At 53.7% G+C, this 25,688-nt stretch overlaps 12 protein-coding genes across 12 annotated transcripts; 6 read left to right on the forward strand and 6 right to left on the reverse strand.

The window, feature by feature from the left end:
* Positions 1-8: 8 nt before the first annotated feature.
* PHACADRAFT_194196 (uncharacterized protein) lies at positions 9-2,294 on the forward strand (the record flags this gene model as incomplete). The annotated part of the gene is made up of 4 exons (XM_007394384.1): positions 9-164; positions 224-659; positions 710-879; positions 939-2,294. Coding segments are annotated over 4 exons (2,118 nt in total), but the record flags the coding sequence as incomplete, so codon positions are not given.
* Positions 2,295-2,816: 522 nt separating this feature from the next.
* PHACADRAFT_207806 (uncharacterized protein) lies at positions 2,817-4,755 on the reverse strand (the record flags this gene model as incomplete). Its single annotated transcript, XM_007394385.1, has 2 exons — positions 3,818-4,755; positions 2,817-3,764 (listed from the first exon to the last, which is right to left on the reverse strand). The coding sequence occupies exons 1-2, from the start codon at positions 4,640-4,642 to the stop codon at positions 2,817-2,819; spliced, it is 1,773 nt and encodes a 590-aa protein (XP_007394447.1). The 5' UTR covers positions 4,643-4,755.
* A 1,456-nt stretch (positions 4,756-6,211) lies between these two features.
* On the forward strand, positions 6,212-6,540 carry PHACADRAFT_207808 (uncharacterized protein; the record flags this gene model as incomplete). The annotated part of the gene is made up of 2 exons (XM_007394386.1): positions 6,212-6,277; positions 6,338-6,540. Exons 1-2 carry the CDS (start codon positions 6,226-6,228, stop codon positions 6,538-6,540), a joined length of 255 nt encoding a protein of 84 aa, XP_007394448.1. The 5' UTR covers positions 6,212-6,225.
* A 459-nt stretch (positions 6,541-6,999) lies between these two features.
* On the reverse strand, positions 7,000-8,018 carry PHACADRAFT_253813 (uncharacterized protein). The gene has a single exon (XM_007394387.1). The coding sequence runs from the start codon at positions 7,940-7,942 to the stop codon at positions 7,637-7,639; it is 306 nt and encodes a 101-aa protein (XP_007394449.1). The 5' UTR covers positions 7,943-8,018; the 3' UTR covers positions 7,000-7,636.
* A 148-nt stretch (positions 8,019-8,166) lies between these two features.
* PHACADRAFT_183223 (uncharacterized protein) lies at positions 8,167-9,702 on the reverse strand. The gene is made up of 2 exons (XM_007394388.1): positions 9,046-9,702; positions 8,167-8,990 (listed from the first exon to the last, which is right to left on the reverse strand). Exons 1-2 carry the CDS (start codon positions 9,584-9,586, stop codon positions 8,314-8,316), a joined length of 1,218 nt encoding a protein of 405 aa, XP_007394450.1. The 5' UTR covers positions 9,587-9,702; the 3' UTR covers positions 8,167-8,313.
* A 160-nt stretch (positions 9,703-9,862) lies between these two features.
* PHACADRAFT_253814 (uncharacterized protein) lies at positions 9,863-11,460 on the reverse strand. Its single transcript, XM_007394389.1, has 8 exons — positions 11,317-11,460; positions 11,207-11,258; positions 10,969-11,151; positions 10,778-10,906; positions 10,465-10,728; positions 10,292-10,414; positions 10,184-10,236; positions 9,863-10,131 (listed from the first exon to the last, which is right to left on the reverse strand). The coding sequence occupies exons 1-8, from the start codon at positions 11,448-11,450 to the stop codon at positions 9,984-9,986; spliced, it is 1,086 nt and encodes a 361-aa protein (XP_007394451.1). The 5' UTR covers positions 11,451-11,460; the 3' UTR covers positions 9,863-9,983.
* Positions 11,461-11,559: 99 nt separating this feature from the next.
* On the forward strand, positions 11,560-12,873 carry PHACADRAFT_118429 (uncharacterized protein). Its single transcript, XM_007394390.1, has 2 exons — positions 11,560-11,961; positions 12,011-12,873. Exons 1-2 carry the CDS (start codon positions 11,619-11,621, stop codon positions 12,265-12,267), a joined length of 600 nt encoding a protein of 199 aa, XP_007394452.1. The 5' UTR covers positions 11,560-11,618; the 3' UTR covers positions 12,268-12,873.
* A 1,111-nt stretch (positions 12,874-13,984) lies between these two features.
* On the forward strand, positions 13,985-15,976 carry PHACADRAFT_207813 (uncharacterized protein; the record flags this gene model as incomplete). Its single annotated transcript, XM_007394391.1, has 12 exons — positions 13,985-14,034; positions 14,093-14,133; positions 14,193-14,365; positions 14,736-14,815; positions 14,865-14,872; positions 14,935-15,057; positions 15,119-15,134; positions 15,186-15,228; positions 15,279-15,287; positions 15,343-15,380; positions 15,434-15,663; positions 15,713-15,976. 12 exons carry the CDS (start codon positions 13,985-13,987, stop codon positions 15,814-15,816), a joined length of 915 nt encoding a protein of 304 aa, XP_007394453.1. The 3' UTR covers positions 15,817-15,976.
* Positions 15,977-16,462: 486 nt separating this feature from the next.
* On the forward strand, positions 16,463-18,627 carry PHACADRAFT_207814 (uncharacterized protein; the record flags this gene model as incomplete). The annotated part of the gene is made up of 12 exons (XM_007394392.1): positions 16,463-16,811; positions 16,870-16,910; positions 16,963-17,135; positions 17,513-17,592; positions 17,643-17,650; positions 17,687-17,836; positions 17,907-17,922; positions 17,981-18,015; positions 18,066-18,088; positions 18,129-18,166; positions 18,220-18,455; positions 18,509-18,627. Exons 1-12 carry the CDS (start codon positions 16,762-16,764, stop codon positions 18,625-18,627), a joined length of 969 nt encoding a protein of 322 aa, XP_007394454.1. The 5' UTR covers positions 16,463-16,761.
* A 203-nt stretch (positions 18,628-18,830) lies between these two features.
* Positions 18,831-21,416, forward strand: PHACADRAFT_253820 (glycoside hydrolase family 1 protein). Its single transcript, XM_007394393.1, has 17 exons — positions 18,831-19,130; positions 19,193-19,500; positions 19,552-19,650; positions 19,701-19,738; positions 19,788-19,880; positions 19,935-20,071; positions 20,125-20,174; positions 20,230-20,374; positions 20,426-20,506; positions 20,563-20,586; positions 20,644-20,663; positions 20,717-20,737; positions 20,797-20,816; positions 20,865-21,025; positions 21,078-21,099; positions 21,155-21,248; positions 21,303-21,416. The coding sequence occupies exons 1-17, from the start codon at positions 19,079-19,081 to the stop codon at positions 21,327-21,329; spliced, it is 1,392 nt and encodes a 463-aa protein (XP_007394455.1). The 5' UTR covers positions 18,831-19,078; the 3' UTR covers positions 21,330-21,416.
* A 567-nt stretch (positions 21,417-21,983) lies between these two features.
* PHACADRAFT_253822 (uncharacterized protein) lies at positions 21,984-22,625 on the reverse strand. The gene has a single exon (XM_007394394.1). The coding sequence runs from the start codon at positions 22,438-22,440 to the stop codon at positions 22,081-22,083; it is 360 nt and encodes a 119-aa protein (XP_007394456.1). The 5' UTR covers positions 22,441-22,625; the 3' UTR covers positions 21,984-22,080.
* A 562-nt stretch (positions 22,626-23,187) lies between these two features.
* On the reverse strand, positions 23,188-25,564 carry PHACADRAFT_172270 (uncharacterized protein; the record flags this gene model as incomplete). Its single annotated transcript, XM_007394395.1, has 13 exons — positions 25,260-25,564; positions 25,150-25,198; positions 24,972-25,095; positions 24,816-24,917; positions 24,728-24,764; positions 24,451-24,674; positions 24,309-24,400; positions 24,025-24,250; positions 23,900-23,969; positions 23,675-23,839; positions 23,400-23,623; positions 23,241-23,346; positions 23,188-23,195 (listed from the first exon to the last, which is right to left on the reverse strand). The coding sequence occupies exons 1-13, from the start codon at positions 25,471-25,473 to the stop codon at positions 23,188-23,190; spliced, it is 1,641 nt and encodes a 546-aa protein (XP_007394457.1). The 5' UTR covers positions 25,474-25,564.
* Positions 25,565-25,688: the final 124 nt, after the last annotated feature.

Genomic DNA, 25,688 nt, shown 5'->3' on the forward strand with positions numbered 1-25,688 from the left:
GTTTAGCCACGTCTCCGGATCACGGCGGAGTCGACAACACTGTTCAGCTAGCTAACGCAGACGAAATCTCCGTGCTGGAGAGTTACCAGCCCGGGGATAACCTTGCGCTGCAAGAATATCACGAGTCTATGCTAGATGATCAGTTGAGCTACCCTATCTATAAGGTGCGCCTGCTCCATATGTTTATCATCGTGATTCGGCTAATCTCGCCTTCATCCATCAGGTCTCCTGTCCCACTATTTCCCTTGACGGATCGGAGGCGTCGATATCCGAGAAGACATATCTTATCGGACGATACGCATTCGGCCACTACGCGCCTGTGGGGAGGTGCACCAAAGGTTACCCGGCGCTGGATATGCAGACCAAGCGGCTGGTGTGGTTCAAGGACCAGTGGCGCTGCGCTGCTCGTCCTCATACGGAGCTGGACGCTTACATGCGACTTCACAAGCACCACGTCACGTATATCGCTACGCCAGTGGCGGGTGGAGACGTAATGGAACACCGAACGGTCACGCAAGACTATCTGACGCATTTGGCGGACAGTTGGAGGCCTTCTGAACGAGTACATACTCGTCTGGTGACGAAGGAGGTAGGAAGACTGCTCGAGACATATAAGGACTCCTGGGAACTATTAAACGTATGCGCCGAGGCGTTCTTCGGTGAGCTTTTGTCAGAATGCCCTCAGCGCGTCGGCTAATGTTTGTGCTAGCTCACCAGGAAGCGTGGGAGGATGCGCGCATTCTTCATCGCGACATAAGTGTTGGAAATATCATGATTGACACCGAGACGGGCCAGGGTTTTTTGAACGATTGGGACCTCTGCAGATATCGCGAGGATATGGAGACCAAGCAGCCGGCTTCTGAGCCTTCTGGTATATCAGTGAGTCCCATCACCCAGTCATGTCAGCTGCCATTCTGAGCATGCGTGCCATTATTCAGGGGACTTGGATCTTCAAATCTGCCCTAGCTCAACGATATCCACGCAAGCCTCCAGAGCTCGCCGACGATTTGGAATCTTTCATCTACGTCATCACATTCCTCGCATACCGTTTTCACCATCACGAGCTGTCCTCGGAGCCTCTCGAGGACACAGAAGATGCGCGGATCACAGCCAACGCGAATAATCAGGAGCTCATGGGTTTTGTTAACATATTTTTTTACGCTCAGAAGCGCGTCGGGAACGGATTCTTCACGGGTGGAAGACTAAAGTACCAAACTATTTTCTCTGGCGCCCCACCCGCACCGTTCAAGCCATTCAAGAATGGCAAGCACTCTCTCGTGGAGACGTTCCTTCTCAAGGCATATCGGCTCCTACAGGAGCATTACTGGTCTTTGGACGAATCGGAGTTCGCGGAATACGCAGCACATGAAGGCGATTGCGCTGCTCCTGACGAAGTCGACGAAGTAGGAACCTCGGCTCCTCCTCCCATTCCTGCCGAAGTGCCGACCAAATTATCAGGCCGGGGCTCCATCTTCACCAGCATGCGGGCGCGGAACGCTCGCCGCACTGTCAAGTCCTCGAAGGGCAAGGAGGTGTTCTGGGAGACTGTCGTCCAGGAGAAGCCCTTCTGCCCTTTCGACGACCCTCAGCCGGTGCTCGAGTCACACACTGACCTAACCTTCCTGTTCCTGAGCGTCGCGCAGGACGAGCACGGCCACGATCTCGATATCCAGGCCTACAGGAACGACAAGCGTTTCGACCAGTTTTTGAGCTGGCGGATGATTGGTTATCTGAACAGGAAGGGGAAGACGGGGCAGTGGAAAGGAATCCCGAGCTGGTCGAGCGATTATGCAGCGAAGCGGAAACGGGATGTGGAAGATACCGGTGAGGACGAAGCTCTGACCCCGCCGAAAAGGCCCACTGTTCTCCAAACTGAAGGGCCACGAACCCGAGCTCTTGCGAAGGCTATAGAGCAGGCGGTGGCTCTACAGGAGGCGGTGGTCAGGAGAGCAGTGACCAGAAACCGGAAAACAGCGACGGCAACAGCAGCTAGTCGGTCTGCGAAAACCGCACCCCCGAAGAAGGCTACAAGTGCCCAGCCGAAAAAGCACACGGCGAAAGTGCCCACATCGCGTGCTGTTCCGAAGAAGGGCGGCAAGCCTCAACCGACGAAGACCGTGACAAAAGCGTCAGCTTCGCGCAAGGCGCAGGCCGCTCGCAAGTCTCCCAGTCCCCGACGTTCAGCCGCTGTGAAGGCGGAAACCACAGGGCGGCGGTCGAAGGTCACGAAAGCCGAGGCGCCGCCGCCGCCTGCACCGACGAGGCGACCCAAGCGGTTGGCCAAGAAAAGCTGACAGGCTGGGCTTTATTTCTACACTAGAGCCATTCTATTGCGTAGCATGTACTACCTAATTGCACTCGCTTTCTGTATCCCGCGTGTTTGCGTTATGTCTGGCTGGGCGAGAACGGTGAGGGGACGGCTGCTGATGCGCTGATGAGACGTGAGCGAATAAGACTATCGCAGATCTTGGGCTAAGAAGCCGCTCTTTCCATTCGCCCCAGCTTGACGGACTGGCTACATTTACCGCATATACAGCGCAGATTACCTTCTCTACGCCAGCTTCACATAGGCGTGGCCTATGTAAAGTCTACATGTGTGTCAACACGAACTCGACTCTACTCTGAGAGTTGCCCACCTGCCTCCTGCGTCTGGTATTCTGAGGTGCGCTTATACTCATCTCACGCGATATCACGGCGGAGCAGAACGCGAACGCGACCAGAGCGTGAGATGCAAGATGGCGATAGGATGCTCGAGTAACGGGAGATAATACACTAGAAACTATAACACAGACCAGATAAGCCAAGCGACAACGATATCATACCTCGACCGACCCCCAATCTTGCCTGTACCCATCCTCTCCGGGTGCAGGCGTCCATTCGACAAGGTCCATGACAACCTTTCTTGATCTTGACATGCCGCCTCCGCGTCCCCCGCCGCGCATGTACGCCTTGGCCGGTCGGTGCACCTGCGGAAAAATCTTGGAGCTTTCTTCCGCCCACTGGGGCTCGACTATTTGGACGGGTGGGGAGATCTCAACCACGTCGTCGTCGTCCGTGACCTCTTCCACCACGACTTCCTCTACCTCCTCTACCTCCTCCTTGCCCTTGCCCTTTTCATCCGCCTTTTCCTCCTCATCCGCGTCCTTCTTTTTTCCATTCTTCGTGCCCTCGTCATCAGTACTATCCATCTCCACGAGCCCACTTTTCGTGAGCCGCTGCATGCGCCTCTCCGCGCGGCGCACGCGTTTCTGATGGAGTGGATGCGCGGGGTACGGCGTCAGCGCGCTGAGCGCGAGAGGATACAGCGCTGAGTCCGAGTATGCTAAGTGCACGCTCGCTGAGCTGAACTGGCTCGCGTCCGAGCCGGGCTCGCTGAGCGGGAAGGGGTGGTCGTCTGAGGACGACACTTCGGAGAATACGCGCGTCGGCGATTCGGTCAGGTCGATAGTCAGAGGAGGCGAGGCATGCCGCTGCAAAGCGCGCTCACGCGCGGCCTCGCGGGCGAGGAAACGCGGAAACACGCCCTCGACGTTCCAGCGCTCGATTTGTGTCGTGCTGAGCGGGCCGTTGAACTGTGGTTCCCCGTCCGAGAGGTCAAATGCGGCCTCGCCGCCGTCGGGTGCTGGCACCACATGCGCGATACGCACGGTCCCACCGGCGGTGCCCTGCGCGGCAAATACGTAGGGCTCGTTGCTTATGCCGCGTCGCGAAGGCATAGGGAGCGTGTTTACGGCTATATGCACCGAGATGTGCGGCTGGTGGTGCTGGTGACGCGTCTCAGGACTTGAATAAGGGCTGTTGGCGCGAGAGTACTTACATAGATGACACCCCTATCCAGCATCGGGCCGCGCGTGTACAGCTGCCCAAGCGTGAAATCGTCCTCGGCTTCCCAGCTCCAGTCCTCGTTCTCGATGTCCTCGTCCTCAAGAGTCTTTGGTAGCGCTCCCTCATCTTCGGTGTTGTCGGGATCGAGCAGGTCGCGGAAGAGTCGCCGCTCGCGCACGCTGCTGAGTTTGTGGCAAAGTTTCGCGCCAGTCTTGATCATGCCACGCTTTGATGAGTTGTCGCGATGGAGGTACGCGTTCTTGAGGACCTCAAAGAAGTGCCCGCCCCATTCTGAGGCACTCGTGTAGCCCGGACCGCGTGCGCGACCTTTGCCTTTGCCTTCCGCAGTAGCGTCACGCATTGCACGTTTGATGCGATTTGAGTGCATCTCACCCATATCAGACGCGAAGAGATAGAGGATGAGCTTGTGTAGGTGTCTGAAGGAGTAGTTTAGGGGAACCTGCACGACCCGGAAGATACCATCGCGATCCCTGCGTTTCGAGAGAGCCGCGCTGTTCAATCTGTCGTCACAGAGCTGAAACCGCAGACAAATGTGTTTGCCGAAGCTAGTTGCGCGTGGCAGCTCGAGCGCGGCCAGTGATCGCTTCAGACCAAACGGGTTCGTTGGCGAGTCCTGAGGAACAGACATGGGTGTGCGGAGGCTGTACGCGAATGGCGAGGAGAACGTCGAAGATGATCTTGGGCGAGGACCAAGAGGGGAGGACATTGCATTACGGACGGCATGGGTACGCTTTGCAGGAGGGGAAGACGGTGTCGGTGACTCGCAGTCGTAGAGGTCTCGAGAGCGCTTGCCCATAATGTGAGTAGGGTGCTTTGAGGGTGTCGCGGGGTGTTATATACGGCAGCCGGGCGGGGGATGCGAATATTTTATGTAAAACAGCAGAGGGTTGTCCAGGTGGTTTGGGTCAAGCGCGGCTTTGATTGGCGGCGGCTCATCAGTCAACAAACGCGGTCACGCGTTTTCAGCCCACCTCTTACGTCACGCGTCACATGGACCCTACTCCCTCCGTCTTTCACTCTCATACACCGCATCCTATACCTTATGATCATCCCTACGTCGTATCTCTGGTCTTAGGAATAACATAGACACCTGAAGCTTCCGAATACTTGCACGATTGACGTGCAAAGGATCGTGATTTATCATAGTTGATCATGCGTCGACTTGCATCAATTCGCCTTCTAAGGGCGGGGACGTTGTCCACAGCAGCTGTAGAACATCAGGAGCTGTACAATCCTACTGCGATCACCGTACACGGCAATACGCACACGAAGCACTATAACCCAACCCGTCGGAGACAGGCCCCAACAATTGCATCATGTCGCAAATACTATAGCCCGCTGCGGTAAGTATATATGCAGCACGATGCACATATCCGTTTTCGAGCTAACTTTTAACGATCTCCGACGATTACTATTTTCACACTACTCCTCCCAGCATGAACACCTCAGGTTATTTCAAGTCAACGGCTGGACCTACAGAGTTCGACCGAAATCGTGTGTGTGAGCCTGATCATACTTTTGCCTTCGTCTGACTAGCTGCCTTGCTACACAGAGGGCGCCGGATAAGAAGGTACAGAGACCATTCGTGACGTTGGCACTGGCCTCGTCCGCAGTGGCGGAGGCGGGCCCGTTCATCCAGCTGACTACGCGGCTGACAAGCGCGTCAGCGGCGGCCCTCTCGACTTCTCTCCAGAGAACGCCATCGGTGCAGGTGCGGGCACCGCTGCTTCTACCATGACTGTCGCCGCAGGAGCATGCCCCTCTGGTATCCCCGCGGGTGCTGGGGCCGGCGGTGATACTGTGTCGGGTATAGCAGACATGCCGTCGACCGGAGCAGCTGCGTCTAGTGGAGGACTGAAGGCTGCCGGTAACATGTGAAGCAACCTACAAACCAACTTGTAATGTAGCAAAAATGTGGCCCCAAACCGGACGTTAAACGGAGCTCCTGATGCCATATTGGTTCCTCGACTTGACTGCCTGCCACAGATGTCCCATTCCAAAAGGCAGACTCACTCGTCTTCTAAGCACGGAAGGCAGGCTGTTTGGCGCGCTTCTCCGGATGAACATAAACCTGAGTTCACGGCTTATGGCTTCTAGGTGGAGAACACGTCCTAGTGCGCAGCTCCCCACTGATCTGCTCGGCACATCATTGACATGTTAGAATTGAAGACCGGATAGTCTGGGGCCGCGATGGATCCAGGTCTTCGTCAGGTGAACGGCTCTCGAAGCACTGTCTGGAGCGGATCCAATTTCGTCGAGGCAGGCTCGATAGTTACATCATATCGCGAAGGCAAAATCAATCGGAAAGGGGCTCCGCTGCAGCACATATAAAGCGGGAGGCTACAGGGGTTCATCGAAGACAATTGCCCAATCCTCACGATGAACTCCTCTAGCCACCCCAGACCATCACCATCGGAGTTCGACCGCAAGCGTACGTGACTGTCCTTCTCACACACTCTGAATGTTACTGACTGGCCGTGCGCTGGTACAGAAGGCGTCGGCTACCAAGGTACAGAGACCATCCGCAGCGACGCTGACAAGCGCGGCCGCGGGCCCCTCAAATTTTCGCCCGAGAATGTGGCGGGCGTAGGGACTGCGGCAAGCACGAAGACTGCTGCCGCAGGGGCAGATCGCCCCGATGATGTTGAATGCGACGGCACGTCTGGCCTTCCAGGGATGACTGGAGCAGTCTAAATTACCGGTCTTGGAGTTTTGTGACGCTGCTGCCAGTGGCCAGTAAAGATATCTGAATCTGCAGTGCTAGTAGGTCAATAAGCCCGTGATGTTGCTCAGTCAGCCTATCTCGATGTTGTCTGGCGACAGAATATGGCAAAACTTTCTCCGCTATGCGTCTAAGTCGCGGTTCGGTGACCCACCGCTGGCATCGGAATTGATCAGGCCGCCACTAGTACTCATCGTCAATTATTCTAATACGTGTACACGAGCTCGGCATTGATCACAATACCGTGACATGGCCTGTCGTGGTCGTCAATCCGCCACTGCGGCCCTTCAGTCATCGTCTCAAAGCGAGATGCTCGGATGTGAGAGACGATGGCAAGTGCGACTCGGACTCTTCCCCAGTGCGTTTCGCAAAGATTTTGACTATGCCGTCTGTCTGGTCCATGCACAGCTTTCAATAGATCTGCAAATGCCTCCAGAACAAGCATTCTGTTGCTGTGTGCAGATATCAGCTCAAACCCCATTGTTTGCGGCCGCAGTGCGGATAATGGGTCTGGGATGTCTAGAAAAAAGATTACATCCCCCCACGTCTCGCTACATCTGCCACATCTGCGACTACAAAAGTGGTGAGCAACCGAAGTGCATGGCCAACCAGGGCTCCCCGGCAAGACTCTTAGACGCAAACTAGGCGCAAGGATCTGTGGACTGCGTATCAAAGTTTCCAGATGCCTGTGTCACCCAACCCGCCTTCGTGCATACGCCTTCGCTTCTCTTGGAAGAGCAAGGTCTCCACGACTAGGTCCTGGATGTCCTTCGCCCGAGGATTCAGCTTCAGTTCCTCGGGTGTGTGGATTACGATGTGATCTCCATCGCTCGACTCGTTTGGCTCAAGTTTGCGGTAGGACCGAGTATACCGGGCGATGACGACCTTGAAGTTGTCATCCTCGCCGCGGAGCTGGGCACGGACACCTATCAATGACGTTCTCGGGCTACAAATTCGTTCGCATGCACCTCGATATAACGTCCGGGGCCTATGCCCTTCCATTTGTATCTCCGTCCTTGATCGTCCTTGAACGATGTTTCGCTATGAGAGGCGGCAGTAATCGGCCAGCTATCTCTGACAGTCTGGGAAGGACACGTACTCCTTGAACGGTATGCGACTCTTCTTCACCCAGTCCGATAGCGACATAGGCTTATGACCCTTCAGGATCACCCTATCCGAGAAGGCGCTCCGCCATTCGAGAGAGGCGATGACTTCATGGCTCGCGTCGTAAACTTGAGTCACAGGCTCTTTCGCAGAGGTGTCGGTCGTGACGCGGTAGAGCACGTCGCCTGTGGAAGATGTAATAGTGGTGTTGCAAGGATTGTCCGGAGTGAATGACAGCGTGGTGATCGCGATATCTTCTGAAGACGCCATATCGCGAGGATATAAGCTGGCTTGGGATAGAGCAGTGTGGAGTCTGCGCGTAGGATACTTACAGCTCTATATTCCTGTGGACCTCTTGTACAGCTGTCTAATTGCTCTCAGGTCGTGCCCAGGATCACAGGACTGGTATAGCCTCGAGCTCGGTTCAATACTGTGTTTGCCGTAACCATTGCATTATCACAAAGGAAGAGATGCAAGCTCGCACATTCAGATGGATGACATGAAAGGCCAACTTGTATTGCTGAATTTTAGTGAGAGACAACCGGTCTACTCGTACAGCCTCACTATATTACACAATAATCCACTGCGAGTCGTTGATACTGCTAAAGGTCGCGGAGACTACTTCAAACTGTTATGCAGCGTTATACGAGGATCATTGGCAGATCACAAGCGTCGTCAGGTCCGCCGGCATCCATGAACAGCCCGTTTAGAATCCCAGCAAGCCTGATGCCGGCCATAGCCATGAGCCGTTCGACGACCCACTCTCCGTAAATCTTGCCAGAGTACTCGGGCGTGTCGAGCTCGAGGAGGTCGGGGTGGGGCCTGGGAGGACGAGAGAAGAAGTCGTCCAAGTGCTCGTCGTGGTCGTAGTCATCGTCGCGATCGCCCGAGTTGATGCGCGTCTCATTATACGGTGGTAGGTCGAGCTCCGCGGGCCAGACGGGCAGGTCGCAGTTCAACTTGTGTAGCTCCTTGCCCCACGCGAACGGACAGAGGACGTCGTCGTCCCAGCGCTCCTCGTCCGCGGCGGCACGGAGGCCGAGCGTCGACTGCATGGCGTCCCAGAGGCCGTAGTCTGCTTGTGCTTTCTCAGGACAATTGAGCCACTCGAATGCCTCCGCCTCGAAGCGGCCGGGTGCTTTGCCGACGCCCATGCCCTCCCACATTACGCGACGGATGTACGGATCGTAGATCGTATCGCGAAGGTGCGGTTCGAGTTCGATGGACGTCGAACCGTGCGGGAAGCGGCGTGTGTAATTCGAAGGGATAGTGCGCAGTGATTTGGAGATGAGCAAGCTATCCCAGAGGGAGTGCAAGTCTGCAGGGTTGGTCGGTAAAAGACCCCGGTCAAGGCCAATAAGGGCAGCACGTACTCGTAACGCGACCATCAAAAGTGACTCTGGCACCGTTTCCGCCCCTCTCCCTTCCAGTCAAATGCAAAGGCATGTGCATGTCGCCCATATAATGGATAAGGAACTTCACAGCGTCCTCCATGGTGCTCTGTTCGTAGTACCCGTCTATGTATCCGACGAGCACCTCCGTCATGTTCCTCACAGCACCAAGCACGTTCACGTCGCGCTTCCCCGCCCAACCGCGCGCGCCGGGGAACAAGCAGGTCTCGCTCGGATGGTCACCAAGGGCGCCGACGTAGTGCATCGCGGACGTATAGCGGTACTGCGGGCTCCGCTTGACCTGGTCGGCCCAGGAAGCGACGCGGGACAAGTGGCATGGCGGCCAGAGCTGGAGCTTATAGCCGGGGTGGAGAATCTCGCAGACGTTCGCGAGCGTTGAGGGATGGAGGTATACCTGCGCGATTGTCGCGACGATTTCGTGTCCCACGCTTCCCCAGGCCAACGTGGAAGGAACAGACGCGAAGGTGGCCGCAAGTAGCGCTAGACTGCGAGAAAGCTTCATGTCGTCGTGTCTAGCGTCGTATTGACGGCGGGCTGAAAGGGAAGATGAACAGAGAGTATGTGGAAAACCTCCACAAGTTGGAGGTACTTGAGGGAGCTGAGAACCCTGGCGTCCCAGCACCAGCCGCTTTAGTGCAGCTCTGAGGGTGAGCCATCAAACGATTGAGAGCTTCTCATCTAGCGTCGTGGCCGCAGCTATATTTCGCGCTCTGCCACATCATGGTCGTGGAGACAAGAGGATGGTGGCGAACGTGCGTAAGACGCCGGCGCGCGAGCAGCTTAACATCGATAACCAGGTTGCAAGAGTTACTATGATACAAACATGTACAGTAGCGAGGGAAAACAGGGCGCAAGAGTACATCGAGGAAACGGATACAATTTTCTATGGCGGTGCGATGTTAACCGATGGACATTGCGGTGTCCACAACCTCCGATGCCTGGCTCAAGACAGCATTGGTACCGTCCGATCCTGGTCGCATCGAGAAGATGACGTCCTTGATGACCTGGGCAATGAGACCGTGCTGAGCTTCGACGGCGATCTTGTTGCTGCGGCAGTTTTCAACATTAGTGTGCGATATATGGAAACAAAATTGCGAACCTGTCCTTGACGCTCTTCACCAATTGGCTCTCTTCCTGCTTCTTCTCGGTCTTCTGCAGCACAGCAAGTGTTATGAGAGGACAAGAAGGAGCTAAAGCTCGCGCGTACCTTGCCAAGAGTCTTCTCCTCCTTGATAACAGGAGGCGGCGCATGTGAGGTCGGGACGGACTGCCCTGCTTTCGCCAATTTCTGATGCAAGTCAGACAGCTGAGATACGGCGTAGGCCCGATTCTACGCTGACATTAGCACTGCAGGTTGTCGGTAGACACCGTTCCACGCACAGAGATCAGTGGGCTCTGACTGAGCGTATTAACCCAGTACTTGTTCCATAGGAGACCGAGCAGCTCGTTGTCAAGACTGGACTTGAAGATCTGCACCTCAAGCGGATAGTACTGATTGGCATGTACACCGAAATCCTCGATCTTGTTTAATGGGATCGACTGGTATTCAGACGCTACGGCATCTGGTGGTGTGTAGTTCTCTGGGTAAGTGCGGAAGGCGCCGATGTCGACCTTGCCAGCAGAGATGGTGCGGTTGGGGTCAATCTGACAGGACATCAGAGGATTACCCAAATGACAGTTGTAGGGAACATACGACGACAGCGACGAAAGGGTCTTGGTACTTCTGGTTCGTCATCTGGGTGTTCACGTCGATGCCCGATAGCCAGCACCCGTAACCTGGATGGGAGTGATACCATCCAACGGCATGCTCCAGTCTTGATACCTGAACACAAGGACGACTAAAGTTAGGCAGTACAGGAGCGATGTGAGATTATAGGCACGCACCCGGTTGCTACTCTCAACGTATTGCACCATGTACTCATTCGCCTCGTTCGCAGCATTGACTCGTGTCTCTGTCCCTTGTACGGGAAGTGCAAAAGAGTCGACGATGACCAGCGACGTCCCTACAACCTTGCCCTGCATCATGCCCATGATCTCGTGTGGCACACCTGAACGCGCATGTATGACCTGTCAATACGAAACTTAAGAAGAGTTACTTCGTCCATAAAGACTAGGGAATAACCATCTTGATCAGGGCGACAGCAGAAATCTTGCATGTCTTGAAGTAATGCGGGCTACGAACGCGATACAACCTCAGTGTGCCTGCCCTCATTAGCCCGTCTGCATACGTACTCCTTCGCCCACGGTGCCTCGCGGTTGAGCCGTTTGTTGGCCTCTGGGTCAAACTTGAATATCTCGTCCTGCGGCGACACCTCGAGGATGTCGTTCGCGAGCGAGAAGCTCTTGAACGCCGTGCCCGACGCCATCGATGCTCGCCGTGCAGTGCCAAGGCAGGTACGCCAGCGTCTGTGGCGTTGCGCGTCCGTGTGCGGCACGCGTGGGAACGGCCTGCCCTTTCTGTCCCGCCGTCTTCTCCGCGCTTTGCGCTCCGCACCGCTCTTCACGCTCTTACTCATGCATACACTCAAGCTTGGATGTTGCGACTCGCGGCCCGTCGTGCACTCTCTTCACTGCCACATGCGCCCATAATACGCCAACGACATACGTCTACAGTTGCTGCAGCCCGCGTGCTACCGACGTCGACGCTGCCAGGCAGATACCCTACCCGAGGTGGCCAGAACCTGACTGACCGTTTCCGGAGACTAGAGAAGTCCGCGCGGGGCAAAGGGACGTATCAAAGCGACATAGCGGAGCTTTCCAGGGAAATCCAAGATAATGGTCCGAAGGCCGGGCTTCGCGTGCGACCCGCGAAAAGAGAAGTGAAGACGTTTATGGGCTTCACTATACCGGGGGAACCTAAACCTCCAGAACCAGATGGTGAGTGAGAACCTTTTTGTGCGCGATAATGCCTAATGTCATGATATAGAATGCTGCATGTCGGGATGCGCCTTCTGCGTGCAAGACCTCTATATGGAGGCTCTGGACGAATACAAGAAAGCCGTAGACTCTGTCCGCTTTTCCCTTCGCACACTTCACATACCTGAAGAGCGCTGGCCATCAGAGATACAGACCTCTGCAGCAAAGAAGTTGGAGCCGAAGAAGAACCCAGTATACGACGCGTTCGCTGAACTGGAGAGAAAGCTGCAGGAGAAACACCGGGCTGAATCCCACGACGGGGGTTAGTTGGGCTCGGAGAGTGCCTCACTTGCTCTGCTCTAACCCTGTATGCTGCCACAGCTCTGCCTAAGCCCCTCACGGAAGATAGGACGCGGAGACAGAAAGAGAAGTTGCCAGACGCGGCTTTGCTTTATGAGGGCCTTCGATGGGTGCTGTTTAGCAATCGTTGATGCGGCGGGTAGAAGATATAGACGTGAGTAGTCTAATTGAGAAATATCATTTTGTGATATCGATGTGTATCATGACTGCCCGTGGCTCGTCTCCCGCTCCCTTTCTTCCTCCGGATGATGGTCAATCTACGCTCTTCTTCGCTCGTGTATACGCCAAGTTTCACCGCTTCTTGCAATATCTTCGCCTGTGTTTGCTTCTCTTTATCTCCCTCGACTCGTTGCTGCGACCGTTGCCCTCTATTCCACCTTTCCTCGGCGACCTCTCGATCTTTATCGCGCCAGCCCTTCCACTCTCCTCCGCCCTTCACCCATTCGCTCGCACGTTTCCAAGCCCTCAAACTCTTCTGAGGCGGAGCTTTGAAGATCGTGCTTACTCTGTGCCCCGCCTTGCCACAGCTCGGGCAACGAGCTTCGAATTTCTTCCACCATGCCTCTGGTGTAAGCTGTTTGAGATCGTCTAACTCTTCTTGGTCCAACGATTTCGAAGATTCCTGCTTATATAGCGAGTCCCAATGTTGCTGGATCCCTGCCTTCACATATGCCCATGTCTCCTGGTCCTCTGATATCTGAGAATCTCGGAGTTTGTGGGCCGTCCGACAGATCGCTAGGACTCGACTAGAGCACGGGCTGACAAGGAGCGGTCTTCCCCGTGTGTAGCAGTTGTCCTGGCGCAGAACATGACTGAAGACCCTTCTGCAGTCGAAACACGCGAACTTTTCTCGTTCGGTGAACGACCCTGGATGCAATCCCCGGAGACCACCCCGGTGCACATCGTAGACGTGCGGTCGGTCGACCCTGCCACGACAAAACACACAAATCCGTGTTAGTTTCCTCGGCGAGAGATGCGGCCTCCGCACCTTCGTCGAAACAGCTCCGTCATAACGTTCATGCGCGAGCGTATCGCGATGGCTATAAAGGCACCGGCTTTGCCGCTATGAAACCATTCATCTAACTACGCGGTCAAAGCGCGGCACCGACGCCGAATCCGACTTGACCCACAGCGTGCTCGCACTTGGCCTCGAGCGTCGAACTTCTGATCACAGTATTTTTCCGGGGCTGCGAGGCACGGATCGACGTCAGCATTTTTCGCACATGCAGGAGCGCGGTATCAGATCTGCACTGCGGACAGGCAGATCTCTGGTAATCCCACGGCAACGACGACGTGTTGTCGATCCGACTCGCAAGTAGTACACACAGCGAACACGAACGCGACCAGCGGGCGGCGCGGAGAGTTGGCGAAGGGCAGTTCATCATGCGTCATGATCATGTATCTGTCAAGGACCAATCACGTATGTCGGTGTAGAGGAAGGATTTCGAATTCGCGTCCAGTCCACTAGACCGCCGCTTGCGCGCGCTCAAAACACGCTACATCAAACTTCGTGGCTGTGACATAGTATGTATACCAGCCCTGGGTCCAGCTCGCCACTTGTCATGTTCGCCCTCCTGGGCCCCCGACACTCTGCTTGCTTTACACTCCACGTTGACATCACCGAGGCCCTCTCTAAGCTGCGCCGGTTGGCACCTGACTGCAGACGCGAGCGCGGCGGTCGTTTATGAGCGTGACTGGATCCTGGGACGTCGCAGATCTCGTCGCTGCGTTCAGGTACGCACACGGACGGCTCGGGTGTGCAGCGACTCAGGTTTTTTTTCCTTCTATGCAGAGACGCGTGGTGGAACCGTTCCCTTACCATTGCTCCATTCGGTATGCCGCTCGAAGTTTTGCAGCGCCCGGAGAGTTTGAACTGAGTCGCAGCTTTGCAGCCCTCCTCTACTACGACTACCTGCTCACACTTCCGGCGGAGGTCGAAAGGTACTGGACCGCGGATCTCAACCTCCGGCGAAGCCCCATCTGGTTCCTCATTTGTCGATACTTGTCGCTTGTTGGGAACATCCCGGTTTTGGTCCAAGCGGCCTGGCCCGTTAACGATCAGCGTGTGAGTCCGCTCACTTGTTTCGAAGGGTTTTCTCACTTAGTATGATTATCACAGTTGTAAGAACTCAGTTGCCGGCGGAAATGGATGTCTGACCATTACTCTAGATGTCCGGAGCTGATAGCATACCACCAAATCTACATCATCGCTTCACAAACACTCGTTGCCAGTGAGTCCAGATCCTTATTGTAACCTGCTTTTCATCGATTCAGCCTCTTCTAGTACTTCTCAACATTCGAACTTATGCACTGTATGAGCGGGGTCGTAGAATTTCTTGGCTGCTATGGGCGGTATCTGTGATACTCTTTGGCGGCTGCTGCGTACGTTCACTCTTTCCGTCCAGTCTTCAGTTCCTTGACGTCTTGGCATCCAGTTCGCCGTAGCGAGACATCATGCACCGGCTCCAGCAGAGCCGGCGGCCATAGGATGCAACGTTGCTACCTCGTCGGCCTTGTGGGTAATCCGCCTCTCATAATTTATTACCACTTACACATGGCTTCAGGGGATCCGGTTTGTAACATTTATGCCCAGAAATCGGCAATGGTTCTCAACAGCCTCTTGTGCTCTTGCAGACTTAGCTATCGCTTGGGGCGGGATGCTCTGCCATGACATAGTGATATTTACTTTGACACTCTATAAAGCGCTGTCACTACGTGGTGGGTCGAGGAACCTCGTTGACATCATTCTTCGTGACGGTGCGTGTCCCGTGCACGATGATCTGCCGTTTCTCGTGAAAGTTACTAACTCTGCCACAAGGTACTATGTACTTCGGGTATGTGTTATTAGTCACAGACCCGCCTGCAAAAGTTCACACGTCATCCAGGCTTATAATGTGTTCGACGAGTATTACGGCTTTCACGTTCCAGGTGGGTCTTGCATTGGAATGCTTCCGGCAACGGCTGACAGATGCTTCCAGTTTGCACGAGTAAGCTCTGTCCGATGTACATTAGCCTTCATGACGCGCTTATAGCATGCTGCAGCCAATCATCAAAGGAGTTACATCTACATTCACTAATATGTAAGATTTTCGGCTGTCTCGCGCGATTATTCCTGAGGTTCACGGTCTTACAGCTTATCGACAACGCTAATCGCTCGCCTCATGTTGAACATACGCGACCCAAAGCTAATGAAGGACAGCCGCTACTCTACTTCCCGACTTCAGCGCACCACCAGCTCAGGCTCAGATGATCCAATTGTCACGTCGGCCCTGGACACTGCCGGCATGCCAGAATGGACCGAGTTGAGCTACGAGTTGGAGGTATATCAAGACGAGGGCCCTACGCACGGCACGCGACACGACGGTCAGGCTTTTGCTTGACTTTGTAGTTTCACGCTGATTATGAGGATCAGTTATTGAGCTGGTTCGGAGAGACCACCCTCCAGAGAGGTCGAAAGGCAAGACGGTCTCATGGAGTCGGACAGAGATGCCGAGCGCAAACACCAGCGAAGCTTAAATATACGCTGTCTTGGCAAACCTGTTACTACTTACGCAGTTCTCGATGCTTGTACTGAGGCTTTGATTTCGTATACGTGCAGATACCGATACTGTATTTTTACGACCATACCGGATGAAAGTGCCGAAATTGGGGTTTCTCGACAGCTCGCCAAAGTCGCCATAAATCGAGAAAAAACTATGGCGGTGTCAGCGGAAAATTGGTATGACGTGTGACGTCCGGCATGGTCGTAAAAGTACAGTACATGTCGGCCATGATCATTGCGAGATGCGGCAGATGCATCTTCGTCGGACGTCGGGGCAAATGCGGCGCAACCTCTGTAAAGGCACCAACTTGCCACGATGAAACTTTTATGTAATTACACTTGAATTACCCGGTCGGAGCGCGACATTAACGCTGAAATCGTGGCTTGCTCCGCGATGTATGGACTGGCTCGGCACGCGTCCCTCAATATTCTTCAGGGCCTCCCCTGGTCAACATCAGCAAAGTTCTCACACGGAGGCGCGGTACGAAGGGGACAGATGTGGGCACAGTATGGTGCAGATCCCTGCTAGTCTCACGGCAACTACGACGCGATGGCGATCCGGCTTGCACGTAGTACACATATCGTGGAAAGCCTTTGGCGGACGGTGAGAGGAGCTAGTTTGTCAAGCGCTAAGCACGATCATAGATCTGCCAAGGGCGAGGTCAAATCTGCGCCTGTTGGCGCCACATCATCCCGTTCGAAATATGCCGCATCAAACATTGTGACAGCGACATGCGGCACGGCGACACAGAATGTATTATATACCAGTCTGAATTCAACTCGCCATTTGTTGTGTTCGCTCTCCTGGACTCTGGGCCCTCGCTTGCTACCTTACGTTGACGTCGCCAGGGCCCTCTACAGGCCGACTCAGGGTTGCATCGGCCCAGATCCGGTTACAGGCCTGAGCGTGGTGGTTATTCATGAGAGTACCCGAGTATTGGAGCGTCGCTGAAGTTACCATTGCGTTCAGGTGCGCAGATGTTGGGCTTGAGGATTCAGTGCTCACATTTCCTATCTCCTCTGTACAGAGACGCGCGGTTGAGCCGCTCCCTCAATATTCTCCCATTCGGTATGGCCGCTGTTCTTCTGCGCTTAGACGGTGCTGAGCGGTAACCCCGCAGTCATCCTCTACTACGACTACTTGCTCACGCTTCCAACGGAGATCGAGAGGTACTGGACCGCGGACCTCAGCCCCCGGCGAGGCCCCGTCTGGTTCCTCTTCTGCCGGTACTTGTCACTAGTCGGCAACGTACCAGTTTTGATGCGGGTAGCCTGGCCCTTAGACGACCATCGCGTGAGTCCATTCGCCTGTGTTTGAAAAATCTTCTCACTCAACGTCGTCGCTCCAGTTGTAAGAGATCTGCCAACGGCGAGATGTGTGTCTGAGTATTATTCTAGATGCCCCCAGCTGACAGCATACCATCAATTTTACATCCTTGCTTCGCAATCGCTCGTGGCTAGTAGGTCCACATTGCTATTGTGTGGCTTATCTGCAACTAAAACCTGCGTCTCTTCTTTCAGTCATTCTCAACATACGAACGTATGCACTGTATGGACGGAGTCGTAGAATCCTGTGGCTACTATGGACAGTGTCCGTGATCGTCCTGGGCGTTTGCTGTGTATGTCCATTATTTTACGCAACCCCTAATTTTCTGATCTCCTGCGTTCCAGTTCTCCTTAGTGAGGCACCGCACACCGGCGCCAGAGGAGCCGGCGGCCATAGGGTGCAACGTTGCTACTTCATCGGCCATGTGGGTCACTCACTTCTCAGAACCATACCCCTACTCATACATAGCTACAGGGGATATAGTATGTAACTCTATTGGGGCTAAAGCTGCACTTTAGTTACCGATATCCTTCCGTGCTCTTCAGATTTGGCCATCACCTGGAGTGCCATGCTTTGTCATGACATCATGATATTTACGTTGACACTCTACAAAGCACTGTCACTCCGCGGCGGGTCAAGAACTATAGTCGACGTCCTTCTGCGTGATGGTGCGTGTTTTTTTTGCAGTGACTTGTCATCTGCTCTCCGTTCTCATGAAGATTGTTTTCTCTGCCATAGGCACTATGTATTTTGGGTACGTGCCCTAGTATCAGACGTGTTGGCAGAAGCTCATGCGTCATCTAGTCTTATAGCTTGTTCAACGAGCACTACGCTTCTTACGTACCTAGTAGGTATTATTTCGAGCAATTTCTCGCAGCGACTGATTTGTACCCGCAGTTTGCACGAGTAAGAAGCGTCCGGTATGCAACAGCCTTCGGGAGTGCTCATGATATACTGTAGCCGATGATCAAAGGAATTACAGCTACATTTACTAATATGTAAGATTTTTAATCGCCTCACGCGCTGCGTTCCCAAGTTTATAGTCCTACAGCTTGTCCACGACACTAATCGCTCGCCTAATGTTGAATATACGCGATCCCAAGATAATCCAGCAAACCCGCTACTCTAATTCTCCAGTCCAGCGCACCACAAGCACTGTCTCGGATGACCCAATTGTCACGTCAGCTCTTGACACCGCTGGCCAGCCGGAATGGACCGAGTTCAACCACGAGCTGACAGAAATCTATCAAGACGAGGGCGAGACTCCATATGGCACGCGACACGATGGTAAGGTTTTTCTTAATCGGTTAGCTTTTTGTTGCGCTGATTCCGTGGAGTAGTTATTGAGCTGGTCCAGAGAGATCATCCTCCAGAGAAGTCGAAAGGCAAAGCTTGGAGGGCGGGGGCCTGGCTTAAGTACCAGCGCCAGCGAAGTTTAACATGCGCTGTCTCAGCATAGCTGTTACTATTCATGCATCTCTTGACATTTATATATTGACTTCGATCTCGTATACGGTATGGGTGCCGATGTATATATCTGTGGGTGTAGTTGTGGTAGAGATCTCAAGTTTGCGCGCTTATCAAATGACGCCACCAAGCTCGCGGTTCCTGCATTCGGCAGTGCTCTCTTCGTCCCAAACCACCATGATCACCACGATGCAGAGCCTGCGCGATCCAGACTTCATTTCGTGCAGGCCCTCGAGATCCCATGCTTTGCGCAGCGGAGATTGACAATAAACAGCCTGCGGTCAAATTTTCAATTACGCGCTTCCGAAGATTCGCCCCGGGGTCCCTCTACATCATAGCTGCCGGCGCCGGGCGTTCCTGTGCGTGCGAAGGTATATAACCTGCATCGTGTGCGCACACCCGCCGCAGGAAGGTTTCTGTCTTCTCGAAGCTTGCTACCGACGATGACTACTGCTGCTAAGCTCCCCAAATCGTTCGCCTGGGGCTATGCCACCGGTAAGTAACGTCGTCTCTCCGAGCTCTTCCGCGAACGCTGAAACCGCCAAACTCTCTAATAGCTGCGTACCAAATCGAGGGTGCCGCTAACAAGGATGGGCGTGAGCCGTCAATTTGGGACACATTCGCCAAGATACAAGGGAAGATCGCGGACGGCTCGAGTGGAGATGTTGCCACGGATTCCTACAATAGATGGCAGGAAGACGTGCAGCTTTTGAAGTCTTATGGAGTCAAAGCGTATAGATTCTCGCTTTCGTGGTCGCGGATTATACCCAAAGGAGGGCGGGAGGACCCAGTAAACGAACAGGGAATCAAGCATTACCGTACGCTCATTGAAGAGCTGTTGAAGGAGGGGATCATCCCGTTTGTAGTGAGTTATATTGAGACATCTAGTGACGACTTGGAGACTCACTGTAGTAAGACATTATACCATTGGGATCTACCACAAGCACTAGACGACCGATATGGAGGCTGGCTCGATAAGGCAGAGATTGTTCAAGACTTCGCGAACTACGCGAAGGTCGGTAGTAGCGAAACTTCTATGCAGTCTCTTGACGTATGAGTTCATAGCTTTGCTTCGAGTCGTTCGGAGACCTCGTACAGAACTGGCAAGTGCGAGAATTCTGGATGAAGTTGCGAGTTCTCACTCTGGCGCAGGATTACTTTCAACGAGCCGTGGGTTATCTCCATTCTAGGGTATGGTAACGGCATCTTCGCTCCCGGACACGTCAGCAACACCGAACCTTGGATGTATGTCACACTTCTGCTTGTGACGAATGCGCACCCTGACGACCCAGCTCACAGAGTGGCACATAACATCATACTCGCACATGCCCATGCGGTCAAGCTCTACAGGGACGAGTTCAAAGAGAAGCAGGGCGGCCAGATCGGTATCACCCTCGACTCTACCTGGCTCATACCGTACGACGACACAGACGCAAGTGAGCACCTATGATTGCACTCTGCCAAACGCACCTGAGCCTCGTTTGTCCAGGCAAAGAAGCGACGCTCCGAGCAATGGAGTTCAGACTCGGCCGCTTTGCAGTAGGCATACGCGCAGATCAAATAGATTTCCCAGCAAATCTGAAGCGAATTTTAGGATCCAATATACAAGGGTTATTATCCTTCGCGTGTTAAAGACGTTCTCGGAGACCGTCTACCGGAATTCACACCGGAAGAAGTAGAAATTGTGAAGGGCTCATCCGACTTCTTTGGGCTAAATACGTATACGACGCATCTAGTTCGTAAGTCCTGCCTTTGCCCTCACATAAGCATGAATCTAATTTTCGCGGTAGAGGACGGAGGAGACGACGAGCTCAATGGATTAGTCAAGACCACACACGCCAGAATTGACGGGACGCAGCTAGGAACGCAATGTCAGTATAGCAGACTACATCGTACGGGGCTGGATCATGTTGACGGTGTCGGACAGCGGACCTTGGCTGGTTGCAGACATGTAAGTCTACTAGGTAGCCGTAAGTGTTCCGGATTGACTAGATTCTCGCAATACAAGACGGACCCGGATTCCGATGGGTACGTATTGCCAACACGTCACTAGCCGATGTTGGTCCTAATGCCGTCTCTAGCTCCTGAATTACTTGTGGAAGGTGTGTTACCAGGCTGCATCCGGTCTTGTCACGACGTTCAATGCTCGTCGGCCCCTCAGGCATACGAGAAACCTATATAGTGAGCCAACATACTTGGATCCTGTACGTCGGCTTCATACCCGCGTAGTGTCACAGAGAACGGCTTTCCAGTCAAAGGCGAGAATGATCTTTTCGTGGAGGAAGCCGTCAACGACATCGACAGGCAGGAATACTTTCGCGAGTATGCAGAAGCTCTGTTGCAAGCCGTAACGGAAGATGGAGCTGATGTTCGAGGGTACTTCGGATGGAGTAAGTATAAGCAACCTCTTGCTGGCGTTCGTAATCTCATTTGTATGTGCAGGTCTCCTTGACAATTTCGAGTGGTGAGCCAAATCAGCGCCAACCAGTCTATTCCCCACGCTTGACATTGCGCTGCAGGGCAGAGGGGTACAAGATCCGCTTTGGAGTCACCCACGTTGACTACACGACGCAGAAGCGGACACCGAAGAAATCTGCCGAGTTCTTGACTCAGGTATGCAGCCTATCTTTGCCGAGCGCGTGGAACAGAGCTGAACGTTTCGCACAGTGGTTCAAAGAGCACATCGAAGAGTAAATTTCCTTCCCCGTCCCTGAGCGAAACTACAAATACAGTTCGACGAAACATCATATCGTAGTCAATTACCCACTCCGTGTTCCAAACGATCTCTGTGGGCGCATACCGCTTTGGCAATGGCGCGCAGCTCATCGTCTGTGACGTTCGGGATGCCAAGAAGCTCGAAAGTGGCTTTTACCAGTTGGCCACGCCATATCCCACGTCCTAATGTCCGAAGAACGACGGCAATGGTCAGCTGAGACAAGCCGAAATCGACGAATGCTAGGAACTTAATGACGTGGCGCCTGACGTTGATCTATATGGTAACATGTTGTCAGCTGCTTCAAGGCTTGCTTATGAGGCTGGGACGGAACCACTCAGAACATGTCAAGGCAGGCAGATGGTTCCTACCCTCCTTGCCTCCGAGCAGTGCTACAATTTGCGATTGTGCGCTGCCGCGCCCACTATAGCTGTCCGGTGTTGAACATATCAAGTTGTATATGCAGCGTCTTGGTTGAGCCCACCACCATGATAACGCGGATATCCTCCACCTTTGCAAATTTCCTGACTGCCAAGGCATGCGCGATGAACGATGAACTTCTGAATGCTGAGTATCGGCTAATCATGCCGGCCCCAAACCAGCGCAACCAGTATCCACACCCAAAAGTCACACGGGGTCGTCGCAAATGCTGATAACTGTCATTCACTTGAACTTTAATACAAATACATCGCTAGAGATTTTATGCGATTTCGTGTGGTACCGGCCAACGTTCTACTCTTCCCTCCAGCCTGACAGGTCAACGCCATCCCTGTTCATCAGGTTAGCTGAAGTGCCGTACTGGTCGTGACCCTGCATTGCCCGCTTGCGGTGCTGGTGGCCGTCATGGTGAATCTCAGCGCTCGACTGACCCATCATAGGCTTTCCGATGCCGCTGTAGAGGTCCTGGGATGTTGCACCGGTCATAGTCTCTGCAGCGGTGGGAGGGTCATCGAATGGATCGTTATCGACAATCGTCCGCGAGTCGGGCGCGGGAGCTAAGGGTTGTGGCTGCGAGCTTTGGAGCTGCGGGGCGAGCGCCGCTCGGCTTCCCACAGTAGTGAGACGTTCTGTTGGACCACCTTGCTCTGCCATGCCGTTATCAGCACCTTTCAGTTTATGCGCTGCGCGAGGTCACTTACCTGCAGGGACGGCCTGGTTGACACCTCGTGGTGGTCTATCCCGACCAGTTGGAGGTGGTAGATGCTCATCTGGCCGCTTCTCAGTGTGACTCTGTTTAGGAGGACCCTCTGTTAATGTGGGGTTAGCCATCGACCAATGTTTACTTCCGAAGCCATCCTACTCACCCTTCGGGAAAATCTCCACGAAATGATGACCGGTGGTTGCCTTGTCAGCACCAGGAATACGACCGATGTTCGCGTCGCTGCCAACGTAGTCGTTGTGACGTTGGTCAGTGATGCCAGCAGAGTTGGACATGATGCAAAGTGAGTGAAGCTGGATGAAGTGCGCAGTTATAAAACAAGTCGTGTGCTCGATAGGGTTGAGACGTGAGTTGGGGGCGCATCGTGAGGAGGGAGAGATATATATTCCTCAGGCGGTGGCTTCGTTGAGGAGCTCGATGAGGAGCGTTTGCGTCAACGGCGAGCGCGCTTTTTTAGCTTTCTCCCTCGACCCCAACACTGGAGGTTGAGTCGGTAATGACGTCAAGGCGCTTGATGTCCTGTCCGGGGTCTTGCTACTGGGGACTTCGGTCACCACCGCACGTCGTTCAGTTCGACGCTACATTCATGGAGGATCCCGTTTTGCAATTTCTCATGGACGTGGTTTGAGCTCGAGATGAATACATAGCTCCAATATTCTGAGTTGAAAGAAACAACAGTTCTAGTGGGCTACTTTCCGCAAGACCGTCCGCAGAACGCCGTCTTGCATGACACGTTCGGGCACGATGCTGTAGCCTTGCTTACGAGGAAGCCATCTACACCGTAAATACCAATAAATTACCCCAATGAAGGACATCGCAAACCCAGTGAAGACGTGAAGCTAGCACGCCGATGAGTGCACTATACGCGGCACGATTGTCAGATGGAACGTACCCAATACGGTAGGCTCTGATACGGCTTGAATCCAGGGGCAGGCGGGACAAGAGGTGCGAAGACCAGGAATAGGTTCGACGCAAAGAAGAATGCGATCACGTGAAGGTACGTCTGAAAGGGCGGACTCCACTTGTATGATTTGTCCAGGCCAATGCTTGGAATATGCAATAAGAGTAATCCACCAGAGACTAGTGTGTTAATCAACGACAGTGGATAGGAAGACACTAGATGCAGAGTGAGCAGAATTCTGGCAACAAATAGTGAGAGTAGCTTACTGCTCAGCATGAAAAGGTACGCGTCGCCGGCCGGAACTGCTGCGATTAGGAAAGCGGTGACGAGGAACTGGGCAAACAAGCCTGCCATTGGGGCATCGAATGGCTTGTTGCTTGCGAAGAACTTCGAGAATGGCAGAACGCCTTCTTTCCCGAGCTCCTGAATGACTAAGGGTGCTTCATCGTCAGGAACGAGCCGAATAAATTGTCTGATGGACGCAACCTTACCTCGTCCATGAGAGAACAGGACAGCCAAGACATTTCCAAGCGACGACAACGCCACAATTGCACTCAGGATCTGTGACGATTATGTAAGCTCTCTGTGGACACAATTCCGCGAAGAAGGTACCGACCCTCTCCGTTCGTTGTCCCCATAGCCTTCCGAAGAACAAAGCGGCGGCGATTCTTCCGCTGCTCAGGATCGTGTCCTTGTCAACGACGGCGTAATACGCGATATTAACTAGCATATATACGACGGTAATCGCGATCATGGCTATTGGGGCAGCGAATTTGATTGTCCGCACTGGATCTCTGATCTCTGACAGCGCATAGTTGGCATTGGAGTACCCTATAAAACACCTAAGCGATGTCAGATGTCAGTATGAGAAGCTGCCAGAGGGCGCGCCAAATAACTGACCAAATAATGGTATAAAGACCGGTGACAAAGGCATTTGCCCCACCGCTTCCGCTCCCTCTCCACATTGTGTCCCATCTAAAGTTATCAGGAGGCTGAAATAAGCCATCAGCTGCATCCTCTGCCGTGGAACTTGTTTACTTACGTTCTGTAGCTTGAACCCAGGAATGCCTGCTAACGCCGCCAGTCCACTGAACGCCATACCGGTCAGGATGATCAATTTGAACGCGCCCAAGAAGTTCTGCAACCGGACTCCCCATTTGATATGTGTACCATGCAGCACGAAGGCGAATGTGATGCAAAGCAGGCTTGCGAGCCGAGAAAAGACGGGGGATGATGGGTGCATCGGGTCGATAGCATGCATTATATCTGAACAAAAAAATCGGCCACGACGCACACTGCGAGGACCGTCTTCTGCTCACATTCGCCAAAGACGGTGACTGAGGCAGACTGCCAGCCCTTCATAGTTTTTAGTTGACTAAAAACCGTTGAGATGAACGTGTAACTCACTATGAACACCGCATACATCGCGTACACACACGTCGACAGGAATACTGGCCGTCTAAAGATGAATTCTAGATAGTTCTTCTCACCGCCATTGCGTGGTATGCCCTTCATTTCTCGCCTGAGCTTGGACGGCGTGGCTTGCGACGAATAATCACTCACAGTTCCTAGCTCGATGTACACAGCAGTCCCACAGGCCGCAACAAGTGCCCCCAATAGCCACATTACAAGTGACAGCCCGACACTACCCGACGAGCGCAAAATCACGCTTGGAGTTGCGAATATCCTGGCAATGGCTCAATTTCAGCTGGGCTGAGGTCCAACAAGCCCCAAAACGCACCCAGTGCCGATAACACGATTGAATATCAGGAACGATGCGCTTACGAATCCTGCAGGCAAGCAGAGTGGATTTAATATTCATGTATGAGTTGAACATGGTCTAACACGGACCTAGCTTGCGCTTCTCATGGTCCTGGTGTACCTCTTCAACCCAGCTCTCGTCCCGCTCTAGCCTAAGGATGGGCGATGGTGGACGCCCCCGCGCACCGGAGTCCTCAGCATGTGCACTCCCGGGCCCGTAGTGCCTTCTTCTCTGTTCCGAAGTCAAGAGCGGCTGCTCTTCGAGGCCATCGCTTCTTGCAGGGTCATCTTCATTCTCTATCATATTGGTTGGTCCAGAGGAGAGGGAGGAAGCAGAACGTTATCGTAAAATTGTTGTAGAGGCACGAAGCGGACGCGGGTTCGACGTTTCGCGGATGCATGGTCGTTAGTAAGTGCACAGCGCTATCGCGCGAGAAAGTGCCCATATCGCGTCTGAATTGCTAGCTTTAGGGTGGCAGCGCACTAGCAGCGCACGCCTACAGGACCGATCTCGATGAA

The sequence above is a fragment of the Phanerochaete carnosa genome (genome assembly GCF_000300595.1).
Source record: "Phanerochaete carnosa HHB-10118-sp unplaced genomic scaffold PHACAscaffold_4, whole genome shotgun sequence".
NCBI lineage: Eukaryota > Fungi > Basidiomycota > Agaricomycetes > Polyporales > Phanerochaetaceae > Phanerochaete > Phanerochaete carnosa.